This window comes from Phytophthora parasitica (assembly GCF_000247585.1).
Source record: "Phytophthora parasitica INRA-310 unplaced genomic scaffold supercont2.1, whole genome shotgun sequence".
Lineage (NCBI taxonomy): Eukaryota > Oomycota > Peronosporomycetes > Peronosporales > Peronosporaceae > Phytophthora > Phytophthora nicotianae.
Genome location: NW_008634126.1, coordinates 2279732 through 2305015, shown reverse-complemented (window position 1 = coordinate 2305015; position 25284 = coordinate 2279732). Strand labels below are relative to the sequence as shown.

The 25284-nt window shown below is 53.3% G+C and overlaps 9 protein-coding genes across 11 annotated transcripts; 3 read left to right on the top strand and 6 right to left on the bottom strand.

The window, feature by feature from the left end:
* Positions 1 to 51: 51 nt before the first annotated feature.
* On the bottom strand, positions 52 to 2930 carry PPTG_00610 (TKL protein kinase). Its single transcript, XM_008892024.1, has 4 exons — positions 2471 to 2930; positions 2338 to 2400; positions 1931 to 2260; positions 52 to 1866 (listed from the first exon to the last, which is right to left on the bottom strand). The coding sequence occupies exons 1-4, from the start codon at positions 2713 to 2715 to the stop codon at positions 258 to 260; spliced, it is 2247 nt and encodes a 748-aa protein (XP_008890272.1). The 5' UTR covers positions 2716 to 2930; the 3' UTR covers positions 52 to 257.
* An 807-nt stretch (positions 2931 to 3737) lies between these two features.
* PPTG_00609 (hypothetical protein) lies at positions 3738 to 7403 on the bottom strand (the record flags this gene model as incomplete). The annotated part of the gene is made up of 1 exon (XM_008892023.1): positions 3738 to 7403. One exon carries the CDS (start codon positions 7401 to 7403, stop codon positions 4056 to 4058), a length of 3348 nt encoding a protein of 1115 aa, XP_008890271.1. The 3' UTR covers positions 3738 to 4055.
* A 222-nt stretch (positions 7404 to 7625) lies between these two features.
* PPTG_00608 (asparagine synthase (glutamine-hydrolyzing)) lies at positions 7626 to 9317 on the bottom strand (the record flags this gene model as incomplete). The annotated part of the gene is made up of 1 exon (XM_008892022.1): positions 7626 to 9317. The coding sequence occupies one exon, from the start codon at positions 9315 to 9317 to the stop codon at positions 7626 to 7628; it is 1692 nt and encodes a 563-aa protein (XP_008890270.1).
* A 673-nt stretch (positions 9318 to 9990) lies between these two features.
* On the top strand, positions 9991 to 11611 carry PPTG_00607 (hypothetical protein; the record flags this gene model as incomplete). The annotated part of the gene is made up of 7 exons (XM_008892021.1): positions 9991 to 10089; positions 10163 to 10351; positions 10415 to 10552; positions 10620 to 10724; positions 10795 to 10887; positions 10958 to 11131; positions 11186 to 11611. 7 exons carry the CDS (start codon positions 9991 to 9993, stop codon positions 11609 to 11611), a joined length of 1224 nt encoding a protein of 407 aa, XP_008890269.1.
* Positions 11612 to 11626: 15 nt separating this feature from the next.
* Positions 11627 to 13709, bottom strand: PPTG_00606 (cystathionine beta-lyase). Its single transcript, XM_008892020.1, has one exon. It carries the CDS (start codon positions 13626 to 13628, stop codon positions 12021 to 12023), a length of 1608 nt encoding a protein of 535 aa, XP_008890268.1. The 5' UTR covers positions 13629 to 13709; the 3' UTR covers positions 11627 to 12020.
* A 1951-nt stretch (positions 13710 to 15660) lies between these two features.
* PPTG_00605 (hypothetical protein) lies at positions 15661 to 17115 on the top strand. Its single transcript, XM_008892019.1, has one exon. The coding sequence runs from the start codon at positions 15945 to 15947 to the stop codon at positions 16995 to 16997; it is 1053 nt and encodes a 350-aa protein (XP_008890267.1). The 5' UTR covers positions 15661 to 15944; the 3' UTR covers positions 16998 to 17115.
* PPTG_00604 (hypothetical protein) lies at positions 17094 to 20953 on the bottom strand. The gene has a single exon (XM_008892018.1). It carries the CDS (start codon positions 20879 to 20881, stop codon positions 17273 to 17275), a length of 3609 nt encoding a protein of 1202 aa, XP_008890266.1. The 5' UTR covers positions 20882 to 20953; the 3' UTR covers positions 17094 to 17272.
* A 482-nt stretch (positions 20954 to 21435) lies between these two features.
* Positions 21436 to 24084, top strand: PPTG_00603 (hypothetical protein). Its single transcript, XM_008892017.1, has one exon. The coding sequence runs from the start codon at positions 21523 to 21525 to the stop codon at positions 23689 to 23691; it is 2169 nt and encodes a 722-aa protein (XP_008890265.1). The 5' UTR covers positions 21436 to 21522; the 3' UTR covers positions 23692 to 24084.
* Positions 23695 to 25244, bottom strand: PPTG_00602 (hypothetical protein). 3 transcript variants are annotated; one of them, XM_008892014.1, is made up of 4 exons: positions 24590 to 25244; positions 24432 to 24526; positions 24043 to 24369; positions 23695 to 23966 (listed from the first exon to the last, which is right to left on the bottom strand). In XM_008892014.1, exons 1-4 carry the CDS (start codon positions 25191 to 25193, stop codon positions 23787 to 23789), a joined length of 1206 nt encoding a protein of 401 aa, XP_008890262.1. In that variant the 5' UTR covers positions 25194 to 25244; the 3' UTR covers positions 23695 to 23786. The 3 variants fall into 3 exon arrangements, with proteins under 3 accessions (XP_008890262.1, XP_008890263.1, XP_008890264.1); XM_008892016.1 differs by having other exon boundaries at positions 23722 to 23957; positions 24590 to 25197; XM_008892015.1 differs by having other exon boundaries at positions 23721 to 24369.
* Between the last annotated feature and the right edge of the window lie 40 nt (positions 25245 to 25284).

The following is a 25284-nucleotide window of genomic DNA, read 5'->3' as shown; positions in this document are numbered from 1 at the left end:
ACATGGCAGCAATGTGGTGCGAAGACGACGGCCGTCACTACGCAAAGCGCCTCATGCACACGCACAGCATGTAGCCGGAGTGAGAAATGACCAAACACGCTTTAGACATATTTACTTATGACACTACCCAATGGGGTTGGTGTTCCCTGCCGCCTCTCTCTCTCTCTCTCTCTCTCTCTGCTTTGTCGATACCTCCAGGCTCGCCACTTGCGTCTTGAAGCTTACTATTCATATAGGATACCCGAGAGAACAACTACCTAGAGTTCAAAAGCCGAGTGCAACTTGAGCAGCGTACGCAGTTCGTAATGCGCCACGCTCGCACTCGGACGGTCGTTGGCGTTGAAGCTCAAGCAGCGATCTGCCAGCTCTCGGATGTCCTCGGGGCAGTTCTGGCCCAGATCAGGCTTCTCTTCGCTCGTGACCTTTAGGACAATCAGTGCGTTTGTTACGCCGTCGAATGGCTTGATGCATGTGGCCAGTTCGGACAGAATCACACCGAACGAGTAGATATCAGCCATCTCGGTGTATCTCTCGCCTCGCAGCACCTCGGGGGCGATCCAGGCCATCGTGCCGATACCTGCCGTCATTGTGGTGTCCACTTGCCACTCGCGACTTACTCCGAAGTCGCTCAGTTTGGCCTCGTAGGACGCACTTAGCAGCACGTTCTTTGACTTGAGATCGCGGTGAATAATAGGCGACGGGAACGAGTGGAGATACACGATGGCTTCCAGCACATCCAGAGCGATCGAGGCCTTGGCTGGCAATACGGACGAGTTCTGGTACCAGTCGAACTCCTTGGGGTACATTTCTTGTCGCTCGTGTTGCTGTTTCAGTAGCATATCCAAGTCGCCGTTGGGCATGTATTCCATCAGTACAGCCATGTCGGACAGCATACTCCAGCTCACACCGATAAACCGGACAATCTTGGCATGCGACAGTGATGAGATGAGTTTAATCTCCTCGATAAACGCACTCAAACAGCGGTCGTCTGCCGCCTTTTCCGGTAGAATCTTCTTGACTACTACAGGGCGATTCTGGTAGTTGGCAAGGTACACGATACCGAAGCCTCCCTTGGCAATGGATCGTTCAATGTGAACCTCATTGGCAGGTACACGGTACTTTACCAGAGCCGACTCGATCGCCGTACCGCCCATCATCGTCACTTTACCGCCACTGAAGATAGTGTTGAACGAGTCCGAATTCGAGTTATGCGGCTTGTTGTTGTTGCTAATGTGTTGACCTCCAGAGTTGGTAGCCGTGTCCATCAGCGTGTTGTTAGCGAAAAAGTTGTTGTCGTCCATTCGTCCCGAGACGTCCTTCTCTGTCTGACGCACTCGGTACGTTCGGTAGGCAAAAGCTGCAAGAGCCACAGCCAGCACCGCAGCCAGACAAATGACCACAATGAGAATGGTCGAGTTGCTGTTGCTACTGGCCACAGGAGTCGCGACTGTGCTCTCGGCACTCGAAGACGACGAGGAGTTACCGTATGTGCTTTCGAACAGTTCGTCCGAGATGACGCAAATGCTGTAGCCAGATACAGCGACCAACTCAGCTCCAGACGTGGAGCAGCTCGTTTGTGCCACGACAGCGTTGAAAACGTCCAGATCCTTAAATGTGGAATAGTCCGAGCGGGAGATCTCAAAATTTGTGATCTCGTTCGAGCCAAAGTCCAGTTTGGACAGAGCCATGGGGAACGAAACTCCACGGATCGACTCGATGGGGTTTCCAGAGAAATTGAGCTGCGAGATGCTGGACGGGAACGAGTATTTGTTCAGCTGAGTGATCTCGTTGTTCGTGGCTGTGATCTGCACCACAGTGGACGGGAATCCGGTTGGCAACGACGTAATCGTGTTGAACGAGAAGTCACTGTGCCAATAGAAGCAACAGTCAGCTCACAGCCTAATTGTTGCTAAAACATCACTGCACGTACATGTACTGCAGACTGTCCGGGAAGTTGACGCCGTCCAAGCTCGACAGACCGGACTGCACGAGGGACAACATCTGAATGCTGTCCGGGAACGTCGCGCCTTCCAACGTCGTCAATTTCAGGTTGTGGATGTACAGTAGCGTCAATGCCGACGGGAAGGTCACACCAGACACAGACGAGATCGGGTTGCCACCGAGGAACAGCTGCGTCATGGTATCGGGCAAAGCCATGCCGTCGAACGACGAGATGTCGTTCCAACTCAAATCCAACTGCTTGAGAGTGTCTGGAACCGCCAACTTGCTGAACGACGTGACTGCATTTGACGTCAACGTCCTGCAAGTAATAGTAATTAATGTATCAGTTAGTAAGCAGCTCTATGCGTCTCTATCTTTATAGTCATGATGCCGTACAATTTCTCCAGCGTCGTCAGGTTTGATACGGCCACGGACGTAATGTTGTTGAGCGATAGGTCACTGCAGTCACAAATTCGGACAAAAAGCGTCAGTGGAAGATACAAAACAGACCGAATATGTTCTGCTATACATTGTCTCGACATCGGGGGCGCTGAGCACTTTCTGGATGTTCATGCTGCTGGCTGTGAGTGTAGGAGTGTCCTTGCTCGTGGACACGTCCACCTCAGTCTGTTCGCAGTCGGCGTCCACGACGAGGGCCTCGCTGTCGTCGCCGGTGGCCATGAGCACGACTGTCCCTTTGGTTTCGCATGCGGCGTGTGTCGAGGCGGCTAGCAGCAGCGCGGCGGTAATGGAGCGGAGAACTATGCGCATCATGTTCGATCGACTGTAGCGGCGAATACAGATACCCAATACAAGCGAGACCGACACGGTTCGATGCGCCTCAATCACAGCTATAAAGAGAGACGCTCGCGAACTTCGAATGCGCCGTGGAAGCGGAGAACGCGCGGTGCGAGCGAAGGCGGAGACAACCCTCGGTCGGGTGTATGGCCGGTGGAGATATGGCGGAATGTGGGGAAGGGGAAGTCAGACTGGACTGGCTCCGACGAGGCCTCTACAGGTACGGAAGTTGTGTCGCGGCTTTGTGCGACTAAATGTGGTGCTTCCATTGGATGATAATCATATACACGCTGCCTGATTGGTCAAAACAGAGTGCGACAAACAGACGATTGGCAAGGACCTTTACAAAACAGTACTCTGCTTTTTCGTTTTTCATGAATGCATACGTTTATAAAGTTTACAAAGTCATTTGCGCATATTCAGTCGCTGCTGATTGGCCAAGTCTTCTGATGAGTCGATATAATGCAGTTTACGCAGGATCTAAATATATTGATATCGTTATAGTGAGGTGGCGGTCTTGGCTAGCCTATCGGGTGACACTGTGCGGACAAGTGACTGTCGACCAAGAGCTCATGCTCCGGCCATTCTCCAGCTGCAAACGCGGAGTCCATGTGGCCGTCACTGACGGCATCAAGCCCTGTGCAATCCGCTTTCGGTATAAGGCAACGTTGTCCTGCTGCGGCCCCTACCAAGCCTCTTTGCGACAGCCACCAGGCGCTTCAACAAGGTTAAGCCAAACTCGCGCATACGTGCGCCGTGGCAGCTCCTCTGCAGCAAGCTGCCCAGGAGCTGTCGGCGACGGGAAAGGCTGCAGGCCACTGCGTGGCCCACGCGTCTGTAATGGCGAGATGGCTCGGCTTTCGGCAAGCGTGATGGATCGGCTGGAACAGAAACCCTGGCGATCTTCCGTCTGGCGGTGGCTGACGCGAGCCGCCGAGCAACTGCAACAACTGCAACATCGCTGGTCTGCCAAATGTGAAAACGGTGACCCAGCAATTGATCGACATTGAGTTGAGTAGATTACATGTCATGTATGAAGCAAACGGCAAGAACTGCCGTGTGCTGTGTGCCGTAGAAATCGTGCAGTTCAAAACTCTCTCTACATGCACACTATTAGCCTCTCTAGCCACATTCATTCATCTACAGCAAATCGCAGCGTTCTCCAGACCGTGAAGATGCCCTTGTTTCTGCTTCCCGTCGTAAACAAGCGATGGCTTGCAGAACAACGAGGAAAGTCGCAACTTGCGAGGGACCAGCGACGACGTCGCGAACTGAAGCGATTAAAAAAGCGTCCCGTCTCCTGTGACGTCACCTGTCTACAATAGCGGGTCAATATCGTCCGCCAGTGTCTCCCTGGTCACCTGTGCCTTTGATCCGTCCCCAACGTTGTCCACACAGCAGCTCTGTGCTTGCTCTTCATCGTCGCCTTCATCTTGGCCGTCGCTCTCTTCTTGCTCGACATCCTCGTCGTCTCCACCGCGATCTTCCAGCACACGCCCCGTCACAGCCGCGTCCACATCACTTCCTCCGCTGTCTGCGTCTGCACCCTCAGGTATCACGTCTGTAGCCATCCTGGTACTTGGTTTACCATTGTATAGCTTGGCGCTTCGACGAGTGCGTTGCATCTTCGCGCCCTTCACTTGGAAATCCACAGCAAACGACGACATGGGTTTGCCAACGAACTCGGCCTTGTGGATACGTTGCCAGCAGCCCGTATCCGGCTCCTCTAAGCCAGCAGCATTGCCACTCCGCTTTTTCTGTTCGTACTCTCGATAATCGACCACCACCTTGATGACGCCGGACAAGCCAGACTCCACGTAGCGCTGAGCGATAGGCGTACTGTAGTCGCAGGCCGGCGAGCTGTTGACTTCGATCAGCCACGGTGTGAGGTTCTCGTCCACCATGAAGTCGTATCCGTACAGCTCGCAGCTGTTGTTGCGATGGTTCACCATATCCTGTACGCACTGCAATGACTGTACGACTATCTCCTTCATGCGTGGGTGCATATACGAGTCCCAGACGTCGGGTTTACCTAATTTCGTCGCCAGGAACTTCTTATAGTCGTCTGAGTGCCACATATTACCCTCCACCTGCATCTCGCCATCGTCCGTCGCGTACACGTCGTTGAACTTGTCGCTGTACTTTTGGATCGAGTTGTTAGTCAAGTGTACATACTGGTCGCTCAGATCGTCCATAGAGTATTCCTCCGACGAGAAGCGTAGATAGCAGTCCTCATTGAACCAAACCGTTAGCGGATCCCACCCAGTTACGAGCACCCACTGTCGGACATCGAATTTGCGCTTACACAGCAGCAACGGGTTCTCAATGTACTTTTGTGCTACCCATTGACACTCTTTGTGGTTTTCCACATCGACATATCCCAGCAATTGATCCAGGTCATTGAACACGCGAATGCCACGTCCTCGTGACATTCCTGCAGGCTTGACTATCCACACATTCTGACCCGTACTAGTAGCAGCAGCAGGATGAGGCTCTGGCAGCATAAACTCAGCACCACCGTTAATGTGGAACTGAGGACACACCTTCTCGAGCTCTTGGGCCAGTCGGATTGCCTCGTTAAACGCTCCGTCACGTACGAGTGAAACGTGCGTTATGAGATCACTAAGGCGAGCTTTCTCCCGATTGAACGCGTTCGCGTGCATTCTTTCAGCCTGTCGTTGCAAGCGCTTCTCTTGAGCCGATATCGCTGTATCAAAACTTTTCCCTTCACTAGCAACATCTTTATCTTCTGCGTATACCTTCTTTTTGTACACTAGTGAAGCCCGAAGTCGGCCCGGTTGGTCCAATGAACAATTCGTCAGCACTCCCCATTGGAGATCTGTCACCAGTTCGTCCACACCAGTAGATAGTGGATTATCCACACTTTCTTCAAGAGGATCGATGTGCCCTACACACTCTAAATGGCTGCTCTCGGGTCGCTTACTTTTGAGCTTCTTTCTCGCGATGTCCAATACCACATCGACTAAAGCCTCATTAGCTCCCATCGACACGGCTCCCGGCAACTTATTCCGAAGCTGCAACCCTCGTCGCGCTAATTGTTTGAGAAGTCCTTCAGCTACACCGTAACGAAAGTCCTGTATAAAGTTATCCATGTCCATGTGGTCATTTAGATCATAAGCACGAGGGAAAAACCCATCGATATCCACGCTATGATGCCACACAGCACTTCGTAAGTTGTGAATAAGTCCCACTTTGGTTGTGATGGCTGCATTCTGGGTGAAATGGTTCACGTACTGGTGCTTCTCAAGTTTAACTCCTCTCAAGTCATCGCTCTTTAGAGTCCACTTGAAGTCGAAATACGGCGACACCCTATCCTGGTTGTAATACCACCCACGTTTCTCCAGCTCGTCCCGAATGACAGGATACCACCCAGTCATGCAAAAAACCTTTTGGTCCGGTGCGACGGCGTGACGTTTCTTCCAGGACGCAAAGTCTCGAGCTTCAGGAATAATTTGAACATCACGGTCCTTCAGTTTACTCAGTCGAGCGACCATCGCGTCCACGTCCACGGGCGGGCCAGCATTTGCCGCTTTCTCCGCCGCTGCAGCTGCAGCCTCTGCTTCTCCCTTCTCTCTCGCCTCTGCTAGAGCCTGTTGCTTCGCTGCTGCTTCTTGCAGTCGCTGTTGCGCCTCCTTTTGGGCCCTCCGTTTGCGTTTCTCCTGCAAGATCCGAGCATCTTCGTCCTCTTTCACCTTTTGCTTGCGTTGATCGGCCAATTTCTTGAGATATTTCTGCTGTTTGCGGTGAAGTGCGTCGCGCTGTTCTTTCGCTTTTTGTTTCTGCTCCTCCGTTTGTTCATCGACAGCTATTTGGTTGCCTGAAGGCTGTTCTTTAGATTCATCAGCATCGCTTTTCGTTTCTTCAGCGTCCTTTGATTCTGATCGATTGATAGTGTCTTGGATCTTGTGTAGAACCGTTTGCGTCACTTTCTCGAGCTTGCGCTGCTCGCGCTCCTTTTCCAGTTCTTGTTGCTCTTGTTCCTCGCGCTGCTTGGCTTGGATTTTTGCCAGATGCTCCTGTTGTTTCTTCAGCAAACGCTTCTGTCGCTTCGCCTTCTCCTTGCGTCGTTCGGTCTCTCCAGAGTCGTCTTCGCTCTCATCTTGTGGCTCTTGCTGACGCTTCAACTCGCTAATGAGATCGTCTACCTCTGGAGACGAAGCAGCTTGATTCTGCCGCACACCCGCCCCTTCCAAAAGTTTACGAGTCATTTTTTCATGAAGCTTCTTTTTGCGTCTCTCCAGTCGAGCGCGATCTTCTTTTTCCTTACGTCTCTTCTCTTCCAGTTCCTTGATAAAATCACGGTTCTTGTCCTTCACTTGTATCGAAGATCGAGAAGAAGACGACGTCCGACTGCTGGATAAACTACGACGTTTCTCGTCCTCCTCGTCGAAATCTCGCTGCGTTTTGCGTCCATGCTCTTCTTCCTGGTTGCATTTTGGCTTCGCTAGTGATGGGAACTTGACCACCAAAGATGAAGAAGCTTTTGCTGGTAGATTTCGTTGATTGGGCTGCTTGAGTCGACTTCGCTGGTTGTTGCTAGTCAAGGTACCAGCATCGTTCACCAGCGGTGGCAGCAGGCCAAGAGATGAACTACATGTATTCGCTCTACCTTCTTGAAGTCGTGGGAGAATCGAGCTGCTCATTCAAAACGTTGCGATCTTTCGCTAAAGCGAGGAATTCTGGTAGTGTACAGTCTATCTATATAAACGCATTCACAGCTTGGTGCCGTTAGATGGGAAGTATGCGAGACCACACAACTGACCAGGACCACTCCAATGAACAGACTGCCTTCTATCTGATCAAAGTCTCGTAGTATTGATGCGGTTTATTGCAGCAGCGAGAGCCACGACTATCTAACTGTTGCCTTACTCGGCGTAGGCATCCACGTGCACGCCGGCAATGGCACGACCGGACGGGTCGGCAGCGTTCTTGAACGCAGCGTCCCACTCGATAGCAGCTGGGGTGCTGCAGGCAATACTGGGGCCACCAGGCACCGTCTGAGCCGCCACCTCGCGATGGAAGTGGTGCTGGAAGATGCTGCGGTACATGTAGGCCTCCTTGGACTGAGGCGTGTTGTACGGGAATAGCCGCTCGGCGTGCTTCATCTGGCGCTCCGTGACGGTCTTCTCGGCCAGATCCTTGAGCGAATCGATCCATCCGTAGCCCACACCGTCCGAGAACTGCTCCTTCTGACGCCACAGAATGTGCTCGGGCAAGTACGGGTTCTCCTTGTCATCGAAAGCCTTGCGGATGATGTACTTCTCGAACTTCTTGGCCTTGGCGTCGATCATCTTCTCGCGCGTGTCAATGTTCATGGCAATGTCGAGGAAATCGGCGTCCAGGAACGGCACACGAGCCTCCAGACCCCACGCGCTTGTGGCCTTGTTGGCACGCAGACAATCGTACTGGTGCAAAGCTTGTAGCTTGGCCACCGTCTCCTTGTGGAAGGCCTCAGCACTGGGAGCCTTGTGGAAGTACAAGTATCCACCGAAAACCTCGTCAGCGCCTTCACCAGACAGCACCATCTTGATGCCCATAGCCTTGATCTTCCTCGACATGAGGAACATGGGGGTAGACGCACGGATCGTGGTCACATCGTACGTCTCCAAGTGTTTAATGACTTCCGACACAGCGTCCAGCCCTTCCTGGATCGTGTACGTGTACGAGTGGTGGATGGTGCCAAGGAAATCGGCCACTTCCTGTGCAGCCTTGAGGTCCGGAGAGTTCTCGAGGCCGATAGTGAACGAGTGGATCTTGTTGATCCATTCGCCACCTTGAGCCACGAGTTTCTGCTTCTCTCGGACGGCAATTGAAGCCACAAGGGACGAGTCTAGACCTCCAGAGAGCAGTACACCCCAGGGAACATCAGACATCATACGACGCTTAACAGAAGCCTCAAAAGCTTCACGTAGAGCCATGAGGTCCAATGGCGTCTGGCCAATGTGGCCAGCATCGTACCAGTTGGGCTTGTACCATGGCTTACACGTCTCCGTGTCGCTCGTAAACACGTGACCAGGAGGGAAGACCTCAAAGCGGACGCATCCGTCCTCTAGCGCCTTCATCTCCGAAGCGAACCATACACTACCGTCGGCTCCGTAGCCGTAATACATGGGGGTAATACCCATGTGATCTCTGGCAGCCAGGAAGAAATCCTTACGGTGGTCGTACAGAACGAAGCTGAACATGCCACGCAGCAAGTGGACGAAGTCCGGGCCGTGCTCGAGGTAGAGCGGGATGATGATCTCGCAGTCCGACTTGGTGAGGAACTTGTAGGGCGTTTTCAGACCCGCTGCCAGCTCCTTGTAGTTGTAGATCTCGCCGTTCACGCCGCACGTGATGCTGCGCTCCGGGTCGTTGCTCACAAGCGGCTGAGCGCCCGACTCCGGGTCAATAATGGCCAGACGCTCGTGCTCGATGGCGATGCCGCGCTCGCCGAACACGCGCACGCCGTTCCAGTCCGGGCCGCGGTGCTGGATCTTCTTGCCGGCGGACAGTGCGGCTTGGCGGAGCTCCGCCTCGGGCATCATGGAGCGTAGGATGGCGACAATTCCGCACATTGTGGTGGTCTAGAGGACTGGAGGGCGGATGTGGAAGTGGGGCTGGTGGTGGGGCTGAAGTTTTGACGGGCGCCTGATAAGACGTTGCTATGCCTATAGTCAGCACAAGAATTTTCCTTTAGAGCTTTTTAAACAATGATGTGGTTTACGGACATTGGGGAGAGGAACTATTACCCGCTGTGAGGGTTTTTGCATACGAAGGATTTGCAATCACTATTGGATACCGTAGTTATACCCAGGGGATAGTGTGGTTTATATCGCACCGGAATAAATCTTGTGGGCGACGTTTGCGCAAAAACCGCGCGCAAAATATCGGTGACGTAACTCGCATCATCATCAAATGGAGCGCAATGATTGGCGTTGAGCATTTAGTCACTGTGACGGGCCGGAATATGCCCATTGCCGGTATGATATCGGTGGTATTTGGGACTCTCAAGTTGGGTCACTGCCTTAACTGAGCTTAATAAGCAATCACGATACATCTCTAGTAAGACTTTGTTTCCTTTTATCATAGCTCCTGCATTGAATGCTCATCGATTACTGCACGAAATGCCATAAGATATTTTCCCGTGATAATCGTGAGTGATTGGACGCCAATCGATGATCAGCGACGATTTCCGACGCAAATACCGGTATTTGGAGCTTGAAACGACGCAGACTATCTTCCAGTAGCATGGCCAACGCGGTGACCCAGCACGTGGTTGTGTTCGCAGATTTGAGCCCACAGGCGAAGGTGCAGTACACCCGGTTCCTTCTCGAGAATGACGTGAAGGTGGAGGAGCAATTTGCACTGCATAACATAATCATTTGACTCGGCCCGCTCACTACACTTGTGCCCCCACCAGTTCCATCAGCGCACTTTGGACAAACACTTCGTGGCGAATATTCGTCTCGTAAAGCCACCAGCCCCAGATGATGATGATCAAGACACCACTAGCCAGGATGAGGAGGAACTCGTAGATGCAGACCCCATTGACAAACGGCTGGCAGCGGTGCCCGAAGCTCTGCGAGCATACTCGAACCTCATTGTACTGGTATGTTGCTCACTATCAAGGACTTTGAAAGTTGCTTCGCGACTGAAATTGCGCTTACTACAGATCGGAGAGAGACCGAAAAGGACCATAACTACTTCAGGCACGTACGTTAAGGAGACGAGGCTGGTACGCTTCATCAATGAGGTCTACGACGCCCGATATGAAGACTTGTCAGCGTCGAGCATGAGCAGCTGTGAAAGTGTACGAGTACAGGAGCATGTACAATTATGTAACGTTGCTTTGACGCTGACACCTTGCTTTGTTGCAGTTCGCCAGGTTCATTCGACACTACCTCACGAATCTGTTTGGCCTCAAACGTTTGGTTGACCAACAGGCTTGGGACCTCATTGAAGGGCTTAACGCTCTCCAGCATGTACGAATAACTCGGCTGCCTTCTCTTCTGTACTTGTTTGTTTTTGACACTAAACAATCCCATTTTGTAGCGTGTCGATGTCGAACTCTTTTCATGTTTCTTGCAGGGTAAATACCCCGAGCGTACACTGGCCTTCTTCCTGTTCGCACGGGCTAGTCTACAGGTATGCAACTAAGAACAGCTCATTTCCAAGTAACAAGCGCATCCTCATGTGGTAGTGTTATTGTTTACAGCGCGTGGTTAATGCGCCAGCGTATCGCCCAATGTCTGTAAAACCCTCGACGTCCAAAAGGAAGTCCAAACCCGCACATCAGACTAGCAGTCTGAATGTTTGGCTTTCAAGAGCACAAGCAGAGACTCTGGCCGAGACCGTGTTCGGCTCTAAGACCGAGGACACTTATATCGAGGTAAGTTGGGGAGTGTTTGTCTCGTAAAGCCAACTAATCTCCTGCTGCTCTCAGTTCTTGCATGCAATGAAGGCCTTCCTGAGCTGTGACACAAGCATCGTGAGAGTACGAACGTCTGCTCGACTATTGGACGCCAACGAATTCCTCTTCATCGCCACGGAAACATATCACAAATCCAGCGCTCCATTTCCCGGCGCTAGAATTTGTGAGCACGGATTCGATACTCCACGCTCTAGTCCAAAGAACCGTAGCTTTCCCCATTTTCCGTTCGACAAACTCAAAGCAACAATCCACAAAGAAGCTGTCTTATCGGATCCGACACCAGCAACACAACACACAAATTTTCGTACTCCAGAAACGCCGTCCAGTACTGGAGCTGCTATCGTCGACGATAACGACGAAGATGAAGCACAACTCCAGTCGAGACTCGGCTCTCTTTTGGAACGCATGAAGAAGCGGCAGCACAATAGCGGACCATGACAAGAACTAGACAAATTGATGGTAAGATACTGAATTTCTGAACGATAACACTGTCACCGTCTCCATCGAGTTGCATTTGCACTAGTAGCATGCTCCCCCGACTCTAACAAACTCGTAGTCTACACTAATTTGTCGGGGTAGTTACCACTCCAAATACTGTCGATCTCGACAGTTCACATGTGGATTCAAAGTGCGCAACACACCGTCGTGTGCTACGGGTTAAATGATCCGACGCACCACGAGAGACTTCCGACACAACGAAGAGCTGTCTTCTTTAGCAGCTCTTGGCAGATGTCAGAAAATCTCCGTGAATACGCTGACCCCATGAAGAGTGGCTAGGCTTGTTACCAGCCCCCACCCGAATTCAGAGGGTCCCACTTGAACTCTCGAACTATCACTCTTTGTCGCTTTACTGCGTCTCCTGAGGAGGCACGTACGACTGCAGCGCCTGCGAGAGATCTTTGATGAGATCCTTCGCGTCCTCCACACCGATGGACAGACGCACCAGGTCCTCCGGGAACGAGCGCGCCTTACGCACTTCCTCCGGAATACTGGCGTGTGACATGGCGCCAGGCAGCGAGATCAGCGAGTTAACGCTACCGAAGCTGACCGTGATCTTGAACAGCTTCGTCACAGTCAGCAGATGCTGCGAGAAGGCGAGTGAACCGGTGCGGAAACACACGACGGAGCCACAACCGCGGGCCTGCGAGTCGTGGATCTTGCGATCGGGCGAGTTCTCGGGCAGTAGATTCGTGTAGTGCACCGTCTTAATGAGAGGGTGGTCGTTCAGGAAGTTGGCGACCTTGGCGGCATTCTTCTGGGCTGCCAGTACGCGCAGACTCATGGTCTTGACGCCACGTAGTAGCAGCCAGCAGTCGAACGGCGCGAGGCCAGTTCCCTCTGCGTTCTGGTAGAAATAAACGTCACGGCAAAGCTCTGGGTCTTTGGCGATGACGATACCGGACATGGTGTCACTGTGGCCACAGATGAACTTGGTGGCAGAGTGCACTACAATGTCGGCACCGAGTTTGAGAGGGTTTTGCAGGATAGGACTCATCATCGTGTTGTCCACGGACAGCAAGGCGCCGACTGTGTGCGCAGCCTCGGCAAGACGCTTGATGTCGCAGATACGCTGCATGGGGTTGGTGGGGGACTCCATCATGACCAGCTTGGTCTTGTCACTGAGTGCCGCCAGCAGGTTCTTCGGACCGTTCTCGCCCGACAGGTCCACGTACTTAACGGTGACGCCGTTCTTGGTGGCGACCTTGCTTAGTAGGCGGTAAGTACCGCCGTATGAGTCGTCAGAGAGCACGATCTCGTCGCCGGCATGTGCCAGACGAGAAACGGCGGACAGCGCGGCCATGCCACTGGTGAAGGCAAAGGCACGGTGTCCGCCCTCAAGCTCGGCCATCTGACGCTCCAGAGCCGCGCGTGTGGGATTGCCTGAGCGCGTGTAGTCGTAGGCACCGAAGGTAGTGCCTGAAGGTTGCGCGAAGGTGGACGTCTGGTAGATTGGCATGGTGGCTGAGCCATGCGGGTCGTCCTTGCAGGCCTCGAAGCTCACAATGCGCGTGCTGATGTTAAACTCCTCGTCGTCTCCCTCTTCCAACGTGTTGCGATTCACGTCCTCGATCTCCAGCGCCTCGTTGCCGTCCAGATTGGCACGTGCGCGCTTCGGAGTCGTCTCCAGTTCGTGGCGAGGCACAAAGATCTTCTCCGGTTCTGCCTGACCTGTGCCAGACACCAGCTGCGTCACGTAGCTGCGCTCTAGCATAAACTCGAGGCGCGAGGCTAGTGAGGGAGCGGTGGCGTCTTCTGACGGCGTCGCGTCCTGCTGGTTGGCGGCAGGTGCAGGTGACGCGGCCCTGGGAGAACCCGTGGCCTCGGCCTGTTCGCGCTCAGAGCGCAGCGTGCGCTCAGCCTCGAAGAACTGACGCGTACGCAGATAGTCGCAGACGAGATCAAAGACTTCTGACTCGCCTAAACTCTGCTGCAACGCGGCGGAGGATGATGCCATGGTGATGATGTGTGATGATGTGTGGAGAACGCGAGGGAAGAGGGGACGGTTGCTTTGCGCTTGACACAGCAAAACCACGAATGGAAAGCGTTGTTCATGTTTCCCACACTCACTCAGGTGGTCCACCTTCACTGGTGTTCGACACACCGTTTTCATGTCACACAGAGCTGTAAATCGTGCGAACGGCACATGGAAAAGTGTATTTATCACCACAATACTCGTATTTTGCTCTGTATACCGCGTCCCTTTCAGGTTTGCCTGGGTGAAATATACTAAAAATATTATACAAAAAGTAGTTCTCTGGACGGAAGAAGCTGTCCCCCGCATTCCTCCTTATCTTGGATTGAGTATGCATGACAGGGGAAGAAGCTTCTCCTTGGTGAGCCAATTCCAGAATGGAAAGGAGACGTGGCCGGGCGGACCGAAGAAGAACCGGTATAAATTGGAGAGTGGGTGGACGGGGACGCATTGCTACGAATTTTACGGGGAATACATTGCAAAGCAGAATTTATATCGAGATAGTTGTGTGTGGTGGACATGAATTTGATTATACAGGTAATTTGATACCGGTTCTCAGCACATCATTAGGGCTGGCGCAAAAGCTGGCTGAAATGCAAGGCAGGGGCGTTGTGTGCGTAAGTGTTTCGCAAACGTTGGGCCCGGACTGAGTCAGTCACCGACCGGCGTCGGCAAGGTGCCCCACTACCTGGCAGTGATTCTCTTAGCGCGAGCAAGATACTACATACAAACGATGAAACCGCTTCGCCGTTTTGTTTAGTTGTGTCAAATTGCTCAAATTGCCAATGGCAATATGCCATCGCCAAGAGATTTTCCAACCGGAAAAAAAAGACTCCGTACCTTACCGACTGTCAGCAGTATCAGTACCGGTAAATTAATGTTCGGAACACTAAAATAGGAATTGTGAAGTTTGTGTAGCAATCCAATTATTTTTATTGTGGAGTTCTGCACCGACTTCACCACAAATGGCAGCCATGTTGTCTCGGATCGTGGCGTCGAGTTCGTGACGTGTCACCGTTCCAGTGGTGCCGCCGTAGCCGTGCAATTGCAGTTGAAACCTTCTGCTCGACGTGCGGTGCCGCCTGATGGCCATCAGTGGCGTTGTCTTGTTTTGCAAGAGGGCAGGACATGTTCTTGCTGCGACGAAATGTTGCTTCGACGAGTAGCGCTACTTGCCATCTGAGCCAGGAAGTCGGCTCACAATCGTTTCTCTTGGCTCGACTACAGCAACGAGGGACGGCGTCTCGACTCGTTCGCCGCTGTCCAACACAGCATCCACGTCAACTCGATGGTGGAGCCATGATGTTCACGGGGTAGTGCCCACTGCATGCAAATTCAATAGGATTCACTGCAAGTGGTCAGAAAGTTGGCTGGGCTGGATCGGACATGGCGCCGATGACTTGGCGCTCCATCATTCGATGGATACCCGCTGATGAAACCTAGCAACTTTGGTGAACTCCGGCATTCCCCCAGGCACCCTCAAAGCAAAATGGTCTGAGCTTCGTGCAGTCCTAGATCGACAAGGCGACGCTGTTGCAGCGAGATTGCGACCGGCATTTTTTGTAGCAATCATGCGCGCCGAGTGATTTGCAGGGGGCAAGCAAAAATGAGCGTATCCGAACGAGGTTGAATCTTGGCGTAACGCCATGCCGCAGCGCGCCATGCTGGACTGGTCGCCGCAGGAGCGATCGTATTACACTCGTCGCCGGTGCATTCGATTACCACAAGCACGCGGAACGACTGGTGTCCAGCGGTTATTAGTATTGCTGCAGGAAATGGTGCTCCATGTTCTGGACGCGCTGGGCCAACTTGTCTTTGATGCCCTTGCTGGTTCCATAGCATCTGGTTATGCCTTGAAATAGGGCGTGGGACACGGGCAGCTGATGAAGGTCTGGTGGTAAGCGCGCGCAGAACGAAGGGGGTAAGATACTTTTGCCTTTTGATCTGCACCGCCAACACTACAACCTCCAACGCCAACACCATCCGAACGCAAACCACTTCATAGCGCCCCGTACCATAGCACCGTAATAGACGGTGTCCCCTTCCAGCGTGGTTTTTGGTGATGACATCCAAGTCGCGAGCTGTTTCGCCCACCCATCCTGCTGTTGTACAGTCGTGATTGACTGGCGCCCAGTATGCAATAGTGAAAGACTGACGTGCCCCTTTGGATCAATTTCTAACCGCCCGTTTCTACTACCGGCTACGTAGCCTGCCGCACTCCGGCAGTTCCTGACCACTTCCGAATTTGGCGTCGAGCGGGGACAAGCAGCACCGAAAAAGCTTTTAGACGTCCCAAATATGTGCAAAGTGGAGAAGAGCAACCTGCCGCCCATGGCCCCCGTGGAGCCGCAGGCCATGAAGCCCAAGTTCGTCAAGGCGCACGAGCCTCAGAGCGATTTCCACTGGACCCCGACCGATGAGCCGCACGCCACTCGTCGTAAGCTCATCATGGCCAAGTATCCGGAAGTCAAGAAGCTGTTTGGCCACTGCTGGAAGACCAAATACATCATCGCGGCCACTGTGGCGTTGCAGACGTATCTGGCACTCAATGCGCAGTACTGGTCGTGGCCCGCCTACCTCCTCATCATGTATTGCATCGGAGGCACGGCCAACCACGCCATGATGATGGGAATGCACGAGGTCTCGCACAATTTGGGCTTCAAGAAGCCTCTGCACAACAAACTGCTGGGCATCTTCGCGAATCTGCCCATCGGCGTTCCGTCCTCCATCTCCTTCAAGCGCTACCACCTCGAACACCACCGTTACCAGGGAGAGGACGGTGTGGACGTGGATCTCCCCACTGAATTTGAAGCCAAGATCTTCACCAACAAATTCACCAAACTCTTCTTCGTTTTCTTCCAGCTCTTCTTCTACGGTGGCCGTCCGCTCCTCGTGAACCCCAAGACGCCTGGCGTGTGGGAGTTCGCCAACGCTGTCGCGTGTCTGAGCTACAACTACGCTATCTACGTGTACGGAGGCCTCTCTGGCTTGCTCTACCTGCTCATTGGCACGTTGTTGGGTTGCGGTGTGCACCCAGTTGCGGGCCACTTCATCGGGGAGCACTACGAGTTCATCCTGGGCTATGAGACGTACTCGTACTACGGCATCCTCAACCGCGTCACGTTCAACGTAGGTCTGCACAACGAGCACCACGACTTCCCGTTCGTCCCTGGCTCGCGTCTGCACCAGGTGCGTGCGCTCGCTCCAGAGTTCTACGAGAACTTGCCGAGTCACAAGTCGTGGGTGAAGGTGCTGGTGGATTACGTCATGGACGACAACATCAATGCCTACTCTCGTGTCAAGCGCCACAACCTCAGTGATGACGTCAAGGAGAAGATGAAGAGCGACTAAAAAGAGACACAAAAAAGTCTCGTGCGACTCTAATTGCCGCATTTTGTATCAAACCCTGTCGCTAGGATTTTTTTGTTAACAAACATCAATAACAACGGCAAATTTGTATGAAGAGCGATGACGTGTTGCATGCTTTGAAATGAAGCCACAAATGCCTGCACCACCAAACAACAGATGCAAAAAAGGAGTGATGGTCTTTGTGGCAATTGCATGTCTTGTTCTTCAGCAACATCCTACAACCTCTGAAAATGCATCTTGTTCACTTGTCCGCTAACTTAAGCTACGCGAGGCTTGGGGGCGTTCGGGTTGCCCAGTGTGAACAAGCGAGGCGCGATAGACATGGCCATGAGTTCCTGGAAGAGCAACTTGCACGAGTAGGGAATGTGGACCTGGGAGATCTGCGTCTTGTTGCGGCATGTGCGGCACTCGAACGTCATTTTGCGCAGGTTGGCAATAGCGATGATACCGCAGATATCGCACACGTGCACACGATACGCGTCCGAGTTGGCAAATAGTCGATCCATGAGGAAGTTGGCCGAGCCGTGGGAGATCAGACAATCGCGCTCCATTTCTCCCATTCGCAGACCACCTTCACGAGCACGACCTTCCATGGGCTGACGCGTCAACATCGTCACAGGACCACGAGAACGCGAGTGGATCTTATCGTCGACCATATGCTTCAGACGCTGGTAGAACGTGGGTCCAATGAAGATCTGCGCTGTCAGACGACGACCAGTGTGGCCGCTGTACATGACTTCATTGCCGTGTTTCTGGTAGCCCAAGTTGTGCAGTGTATCAGCGATAGCCTGCACTGTAACATCCGTGAACGGCGTGGCGTCACCTTCGTCACCAGTTTGGGACGACACTTTACCCAGCAGACACTCGACCAAATGCCCCACTGTCATACGCGACGGAATAGCGTGAGGGTTCACAATGATATCGGGGGTAATGCCTTCCACCGTGAACGGCATGTCTTCTTGACGGTACGTCATACCTATCGTACCCTTCTGTCCGTGACGTGACGCAAACTTGTCACCAATCTGGGGAATACGAATGTTACGGAAGCGCACCTTGGTGAACTTAAAGCCGTCAGCGTTCGTCGTCAGCATGACACTGTCGATAATACCGTTCTCGTGCGAGCGCAGAGCTGTACTCGCGTCACGTTTCTGGTGACGCTGTTCGAGCGACGAGTCTTCAGACTGAGGCAGTGGCGACGTCTTACCGATGATAATATCGTTACCACTGACACGCGTGCCTGGAGCCACCAAACCATCGTTATCCAGCTTGTGGTAGCTGCCGTGACGCAGGCCCAGACAGTTCTCACGCGAGGGTTTCTCGAATTCCTCGCAGTTGGCGCCTCCAGCACCTCCTCCAGGGCCTCCATGTGGACTCTTGTTGCGTTCTTGGTCAATGTAGCAGCGGTAGAATGTAGAACGGAAAAAACCGCGGTCGATCGCGCTTTGGTTCATAATCAGAGAGTCTTCCTGGTTGTAGCCCGTGTACGACGCAATACCCACGATAGCATTGATACCGGACGGCAGCTCACGGAAGTGCAAATACTCCATAGCACGCGTAGTAACTAGAGGTTTCTGAGGGTAGTTGAGCACGTTGGCCATAGTGTCCATCCGTGCGCGGAAGTTGGAGCAGTAGATACCCATGGCCTGCTTACCCATAGCAGACTGGTACGTGTTACGCGGCGACTGGTTGTGATCGGGGAACGGGATGATACTGGCACAAATACCGAGGATCATGGACGGGTGAATCTCGCAGTGAGTGTGGATCTGCGAGCCTGTGCCGACATCCTTTGGCTCCATAGCAATCATACACACTTCCTCTTCTTCCGTGTCGATCAGCTCCACGACTCCATCCGTCAACAAGTTGTGCCAACAGTAGTTTGTGATCTTGTGGTTCTGTAGCTTGACCACCTGCTCCTTCTGTAGCAAAAGTTGGTTGTCCTCTACGATAAACAACGGACGACACACTCGACCAGCGTCCGTGTAAATGCGCAGCTCCTTGTTCATCAGGTCGCGAATCACCGACACCTCAGCGTCGATATCCACGCAACGACGTAGAGATCGCAGTGTGCGGATCAACTCGTTCGGCTCACGATGCACACCCACCCAGTTGCCGTTCACGAAGATCTTGGTCGAGTGTGGGATGATCTGAGGCTTGATCTCCTCCAAGTTTTCAGTCGCCCACTCTTCCAGGAACTCCAGAATCGGAGCTTGCGGAGAACCCACCGAGATATACGCCATCAGAGCCAGATTCTTCACTAGACCGACAGCTTGGCCCTCAGGCGTCTCGGCCGGACAGATCATACCCCAATGCGTGTTGTGCAGCTGACGAGGCTGAGCCTGTTTACCTTCACGACCCAGAGGAGTGTTCAATCGACGCAAGTGAGAGAGTGACGAAGCGTACGTCAGTCGGTTCAGCACCTGGGAGACACCAGCCTTCGACGCGCTCTTCTGCATGCCCCAGTTACCGGTAGCTAGCGAGTACCGCAGTCCGTTCGTGATCGTACGTGAGCGAATAGCAAGCGTCAAGTTGAAATCCTTGCCGTTGTCCACACATTTCTGCAGGAACGACTTGACATCCTTCGTGAGTTTCTTGAACAAGATACGGAACAGCCCTCCAAGCAGCGGACCAGCCAGATCCAGACGCTTGTTACCGTAGTGATCACGGTCATCCTCTCCGATACGACCCAGTGAGCACATGAGCAGCTTGTGGACCACATAGCCGAGGAAATAGGCCTTCTTGGTCTCGTTATGGTCCTCCACACCCACGTGAGGCAGCATTTCCTTCTGTAAAATGTCCTGGGCGTAGCGGATACGGTCCGCTTTGCTCACATTGATGGCGCTACCACGTCGACCGATGAAATCCAGCGCCACTTCCTGTTCCTGGATGACAAAAGCCTCTTCTAGGGACGATTTGAAGCGCTCCATGAGCTCTGCGTCCGAGAAATCGTAGCAAATGTGTTCCAAAATCTCTCGATCGGCCACAAAGCCCAGAGCTCGGAAGATGATGACCACGGGGATATCTTGACGAATGTATGGGATAACAGCTCGGATCTGGTTGCCTGTGATGGCGCTCTTGCCGCCGCTCTTCTGGTACATCTGCACGTACATGGTACTGGTGGGCCGCACGCCGTGTTCGACGTGGGAGCGGGTCTCACAGACCCAACTGTACTTGGACGCAGCGTTCTTCCTAAAGCAGTAGACGTGGTTGTTGCTCATACGCTCCTGGGCGATCAGAACCTTCTCACTACCGTTGATTATGAAATAGCCACCTTGATCATAGACACATTCATTGAGTTCTGTCAACTCCTTGTCGGTTTTGTGGGTCAATACACAGTATTGAGACCGTAGCATGATGGGAACCATGCCGATGAACTCCTTGGGAGTCTCCACCTGATCGTACGGCTCCATATCTTCGAGATTAGCGGGGCCAGAAGCGGGCGCTTGGTACTTTTGACACACCACGTCGACGTACAGCGGCGCTGAGTACGTGAGATTACGTAGACGCGCCTCGTGCGGGAACATGACGCTCGTGGAGCCGTCAGCCTCGGTCATTGTGGGCTTGGACAGGTAGATCTGGCCGAAAGAGATGTTGTAGATGGTGTCTGTGTTGGTTTTGGCCTGGCCAGGCGCATACTGCGCCTCCGGGTTAATGCGGATGGAGCGCGAGTCGTCCACGAGCTCCTGCATCGTGTTCTGGATGAACTCATCGAAAGAGTCCAGCTGTTGACGCACGAGACCTTTCTCCTCAAAGTAGCTGGAGATCACGGCCCACGCGTCCTCCTGAGACACGGCGGAGCCCGCCGACAGGCCCATATCGCCGGCGTCGTCGCGCTCTGTGTCGCTGTCGATCGGGTTCTCCCAGCTCATAATAGCAGCGAAGGAGACTTGGCTGTGATCAATACAATCGCCAAATGACTCGAGGGGGGGCGCGGGCAGTTTAGTGGCGGAAATAACAGGGTGGTGACGGTACTTCAGTTCGTACCGGTACATCAGGGTTGAGGTCTGATTGGTTGAAGATAAAGATCGGTTTTCTTGCCGTTAAGAACACCGGTAGCCTGGAAGGTATGCATTATCGTAAAGCAATCTACGATAATGCATATCTTTCGATAGCATGTCTGACAGCGTGGTCAGCAGCGACGGCATAGCTGGGCTGGCCGCCGCCTGTTCGAGCCGCACATGTTCTTGTGCTTGTGCGCTGAAAAAATGGCCGTCCACCCCGTATCGTACGGTTGCAGGGATAGAGAGCGTATCAAACGGTGTATACTTTTCCAGCACTTATCCGTCTCACGAACTCCAAAACAGAAATTATCTTGTATACGCTCGTATATTCCGACCAAAACGCCAAAACGGTATAGAATATCCGTACCTTATCCGTAACCAACTCTGTCGTGGAAAGAACACAGGGATTACACAAACGTACACGAAAAACCAGACTGCCTGCGTGGCCGAAAGCACAGTGCAGAATCGAGTGCACACTACAGAGACCTCACGTCAGAGTACCGACAGGGATGGCGTCGCTGGCGTGTATCCAATGGATCCGTGACGAGCTGGAGGCTCACGGTGACCTCAAGGACCTCAACCCTCCGCTCGTGGAGACCAAGTCGTTGTGCGAGTTTGTGACGGACGGCCGTGCGCTGTGTCTGCTAACGAACGCCGTGCTGGAGGGAGAGGAGAACGAGCTGCCCAAGAAGCTGCAACGTTCGCTCCGTCAATTGAGCAAGTTCCACGCACTGGAGCGTGTACAGTTCTTCATCAAATGGTGCCGTACGCGCGCCATGCTCGAGGAGCACCAGGTGTTCACGACTGTGCAGCTAATAGACGAAGTGAATGAGACCGCTGTGTCGGAGACGATCGTGGCGCTGCGCAACAAGACGCGACCTGGCCTTAAGGCTGCCAACGCGCTGTCTCAGTACTATTTCGACGGAGATAACAACCGCGTGTCCAGTACCAGTAGCACGACCAGTACCGGCAGCTCCAGTGCCGCCAACAACGCCAGTCGCCTCAGCTCGTTCCTCAACAAGTTCCCGTCCGCTCCGGTGGTGGCCACGAAGACCTCGTCACAGTCCAAGCCGCCGCTTAGCAACCGTGTGTCCCTCACTTCCAGTGTGGCCAGTAGCAACCCATCGCCACGGGAGCTCGAGGAGCCAGTGCCTGCAGACGAAGACAACAACAACAAGTCGCGTCTGCGCATCCCCTCGATCTTCAAGAGCAACAGCAACAACAACAACAATGCGTCCGCTACGCCACGCAGCAGCGTCATCAGCAACGCGTCGTCCACGGCTTCCACCAGTAAGGACGAGGGTCAGTCTCGCTCCTGGTCCAGCAAACTCTCGGCCTTCTCTCGCAGTGTATCGTCGTCCTCCAATGTGTCGGCTCCACAGTCCACACCCACAGCAGCTGAGCTGGACAACAGCAACACGCCGCCCTCATCGCCTCCGGCGTCGCCCCACAACAGAGTGAGTATCCCCTCTGCGTTCTCAGCCCCGGCCCCAGCTGCTCCCAAGTCGATGTCCAAGTTGTCGGCCTTCCTCAGTAGTGTGGAGACGACACCGGTGGCTCCTGCTTCGAGCGCTCCTTCACGAGATACTAAGACTCCAGAGGTAGAGGTGGAGGCCACACCAGAAGAGGAAGAGCACGTGGAGATTGAAGACAATCAGGCGGAAGAGGAAGAGGAGCGGACGTCGATCAAGGAAAAAATCGCTGCTGAGAGCGAGAATCAGGACGAGCAGAAGTCGCTGAAGAAGCCTCCGTCGAGTGCGAAGTTGCTTGCATTCCTGCAGAAGGTGGAGCCTGCCAGTGTAGCACCACCTAAGGTCTCGGCGTCTGAAGAGGAGGACGACTTTGTGGCTGTGGAGGCTGAAGACGTTTCTACTGAAGAAGAAGCTGCCGTCGAGGAGACGCCAGTGGAGCACAAGGAGGCCGCTGTTGAGACTGACAGCGAGGATGAGGCCGAGGAGTCTGTGGAAGTGCAGGAGAACGAGGACAAGCCAGCTGAGGAGATCGAAGAAGCCCCTGAAGTGGTGGAGGAACAGGTGGAAGCGTCGAAGGAAGAGACTTCCGAAGAGGAGAATGAGACAGAGGCCCCCGAGGACGAAACCCCGGAGGAATTAAAGGTGGAGACTGCTGCTCCCGTTGCGGAAACAGTCGCCGTGTCTCCAGAGCTTTTGCAGGAGAACGAGCGTCTTGCAGCGGAGAATGAAACACTCACGCAACAGCTGCAGACGGCTGAGGCTACGGTCGCAACAAAAGACACAGAGTTGGAGGCGCTGAAGCAGACACTTGAGCTGCTGAAGACGCAACTCGCAGAGGAACAGGCTAAGGCACAGGATCAGCTTCTAACAGCTGAGAAGAAGCAGGAAGAGCTTGCTGCTGAAGCTGCTGCCGCTCGCGCTGAACTGGCCAAGTCCCAGGAGGCAACGACCGACGCATCTGCAGCGTCGAAGGAGGTGAAGGAGGCCAAGATCCAGATCAAGGAGCTCAATGCACAGAACGAAAATCTCAAGGCCGATCTGACGAGCTTGCGTGAAGAAGTGCAGACGCTGGAGCAGTCGGTGCAACTAGCCCGTGACAGCGAGGAGGCAGCAAGATACGCGGCCCAGGTGGCATTCGCGGCTCGTGACTCTGCGGATGAGGTGAACCAGCAATTGAAGGACCAACTCGCACAGCTCGAGAAGTAGAACGCAGAAGATGTAGGCCACTACCGTTGTACGCGAGGATCTAAGGCCAAGAGGAGTGATTAATTTTGAATTGTTCTACTGGTATCCCGGTAGTGTTAGATGGAATCGGTCTGGTATCCTGCGAGGCTTCGTCGTAGTACTAGCGCACTACCAAATCCTACGACCATAAAGAGGCAAACTACTACGGCGAAGAGTCCGAGGAGATGAAGTGTACTTCGAAGATAAGCTTGGACGTCGGAGGCTGACCATTCTGGACATTTACCGCACTGAGCAATCTACAACATAAGCGTTAAGTTGCATGACACAGTTAAGTAGACGGTTAAAAAAAAGGATAAAATACAGGATACGTACATCGTTCTGTTCGTAGCCCTGGTCAGCTTTGGTATTGAGTACCGTCATTCCTTCGATACAGTCGCTGCCCGAGCTCATACTCCCATCGTTGAATGAAGTGGAATTGCATGGAACCCAGAAGCCATCGGATGTCTTTAGGACACCATTGCACGGGATTATTTCTGTAGCCATGTCAGTGCAGTTGGTACAACCTGAAAGATTGATATCGCAAGCTAGAGTTGAGCTCGTGTGCGCGTTGTACGTGGATGCCAGATGATCCGAGAAGGAGAAGGCGCTCACAGAGCACACCAGAAGCGCAATGAGACAGCTACCGAGGCCGATAATGTACTATTCAAGGCGAACAACACTGTTAGAGCACAGTTAACCTTTATATGAAGCCAGCTACGTACTATAAGAAGCAGCGATCGGCTCTTGGACTTCGATCCGATGAAACCTAGCACCGAGAGCGCGACCATCAGAGTGCCGACAACAATGAAGATAATGGCTGCATTACTCAGAACATGTTAGAATCTGCATCTCTAGGACGCAGCAATGCCTCGCATCGTACCTATCCACCTCTGGCCAGACGTCATCTCATCGTGTACTTTGACTGACAGTCCGAAGATGAAGAGCCCGGTGCCCAGCAGAGTGAATATGGCATTCATAACCGACAGCATACTGCGCATGATAATGGGTACAGTGACGATCCGTACAACGCAGTACATGGAAGCAATGACCAGTAGCATACAAGCCACGCCAATGGCTCCAATGGCCACCACTCGGTACTCCAGATAATCCACCGCCTCGCTGTACGTTGCACAGCACGAGGAATCTCGCAGCGCCGCCAGCACATTTGCCGTCCAGTGGTGCTTAACCCAAGACTCGAGTGCGTCCTGGAAGAAGAATGCTGTGTAGCAGGCTACAAAGAGCCCAGTGACTAGCAGGAAGTTGACGAAGAAGAAGATCAACAGTAAGCGGCTCTTGTCCCTTCCGGCGCCTATGAAGCCCAACAACGAGAGCAACACGACGCCCATGCCTAGAGCTGATAGGGCCGCAGCACTGGCACCAAAGTCTGTGGTCATTACCACGTGCAGCGCGAAGCCGAGCAGCGCCACGCCGCAACAGAAGCTCAGCAGAGTCAGCAGACGCAGGAATTTGCGGGACGGCCGCATGATTGGCAAATGTGAAGATGGCTGCTTTTTTTTTCATTGTGGATATTTTCGGAATCAAAATTTCCTCTTGAATTTTGTAAGCAGCTCGATG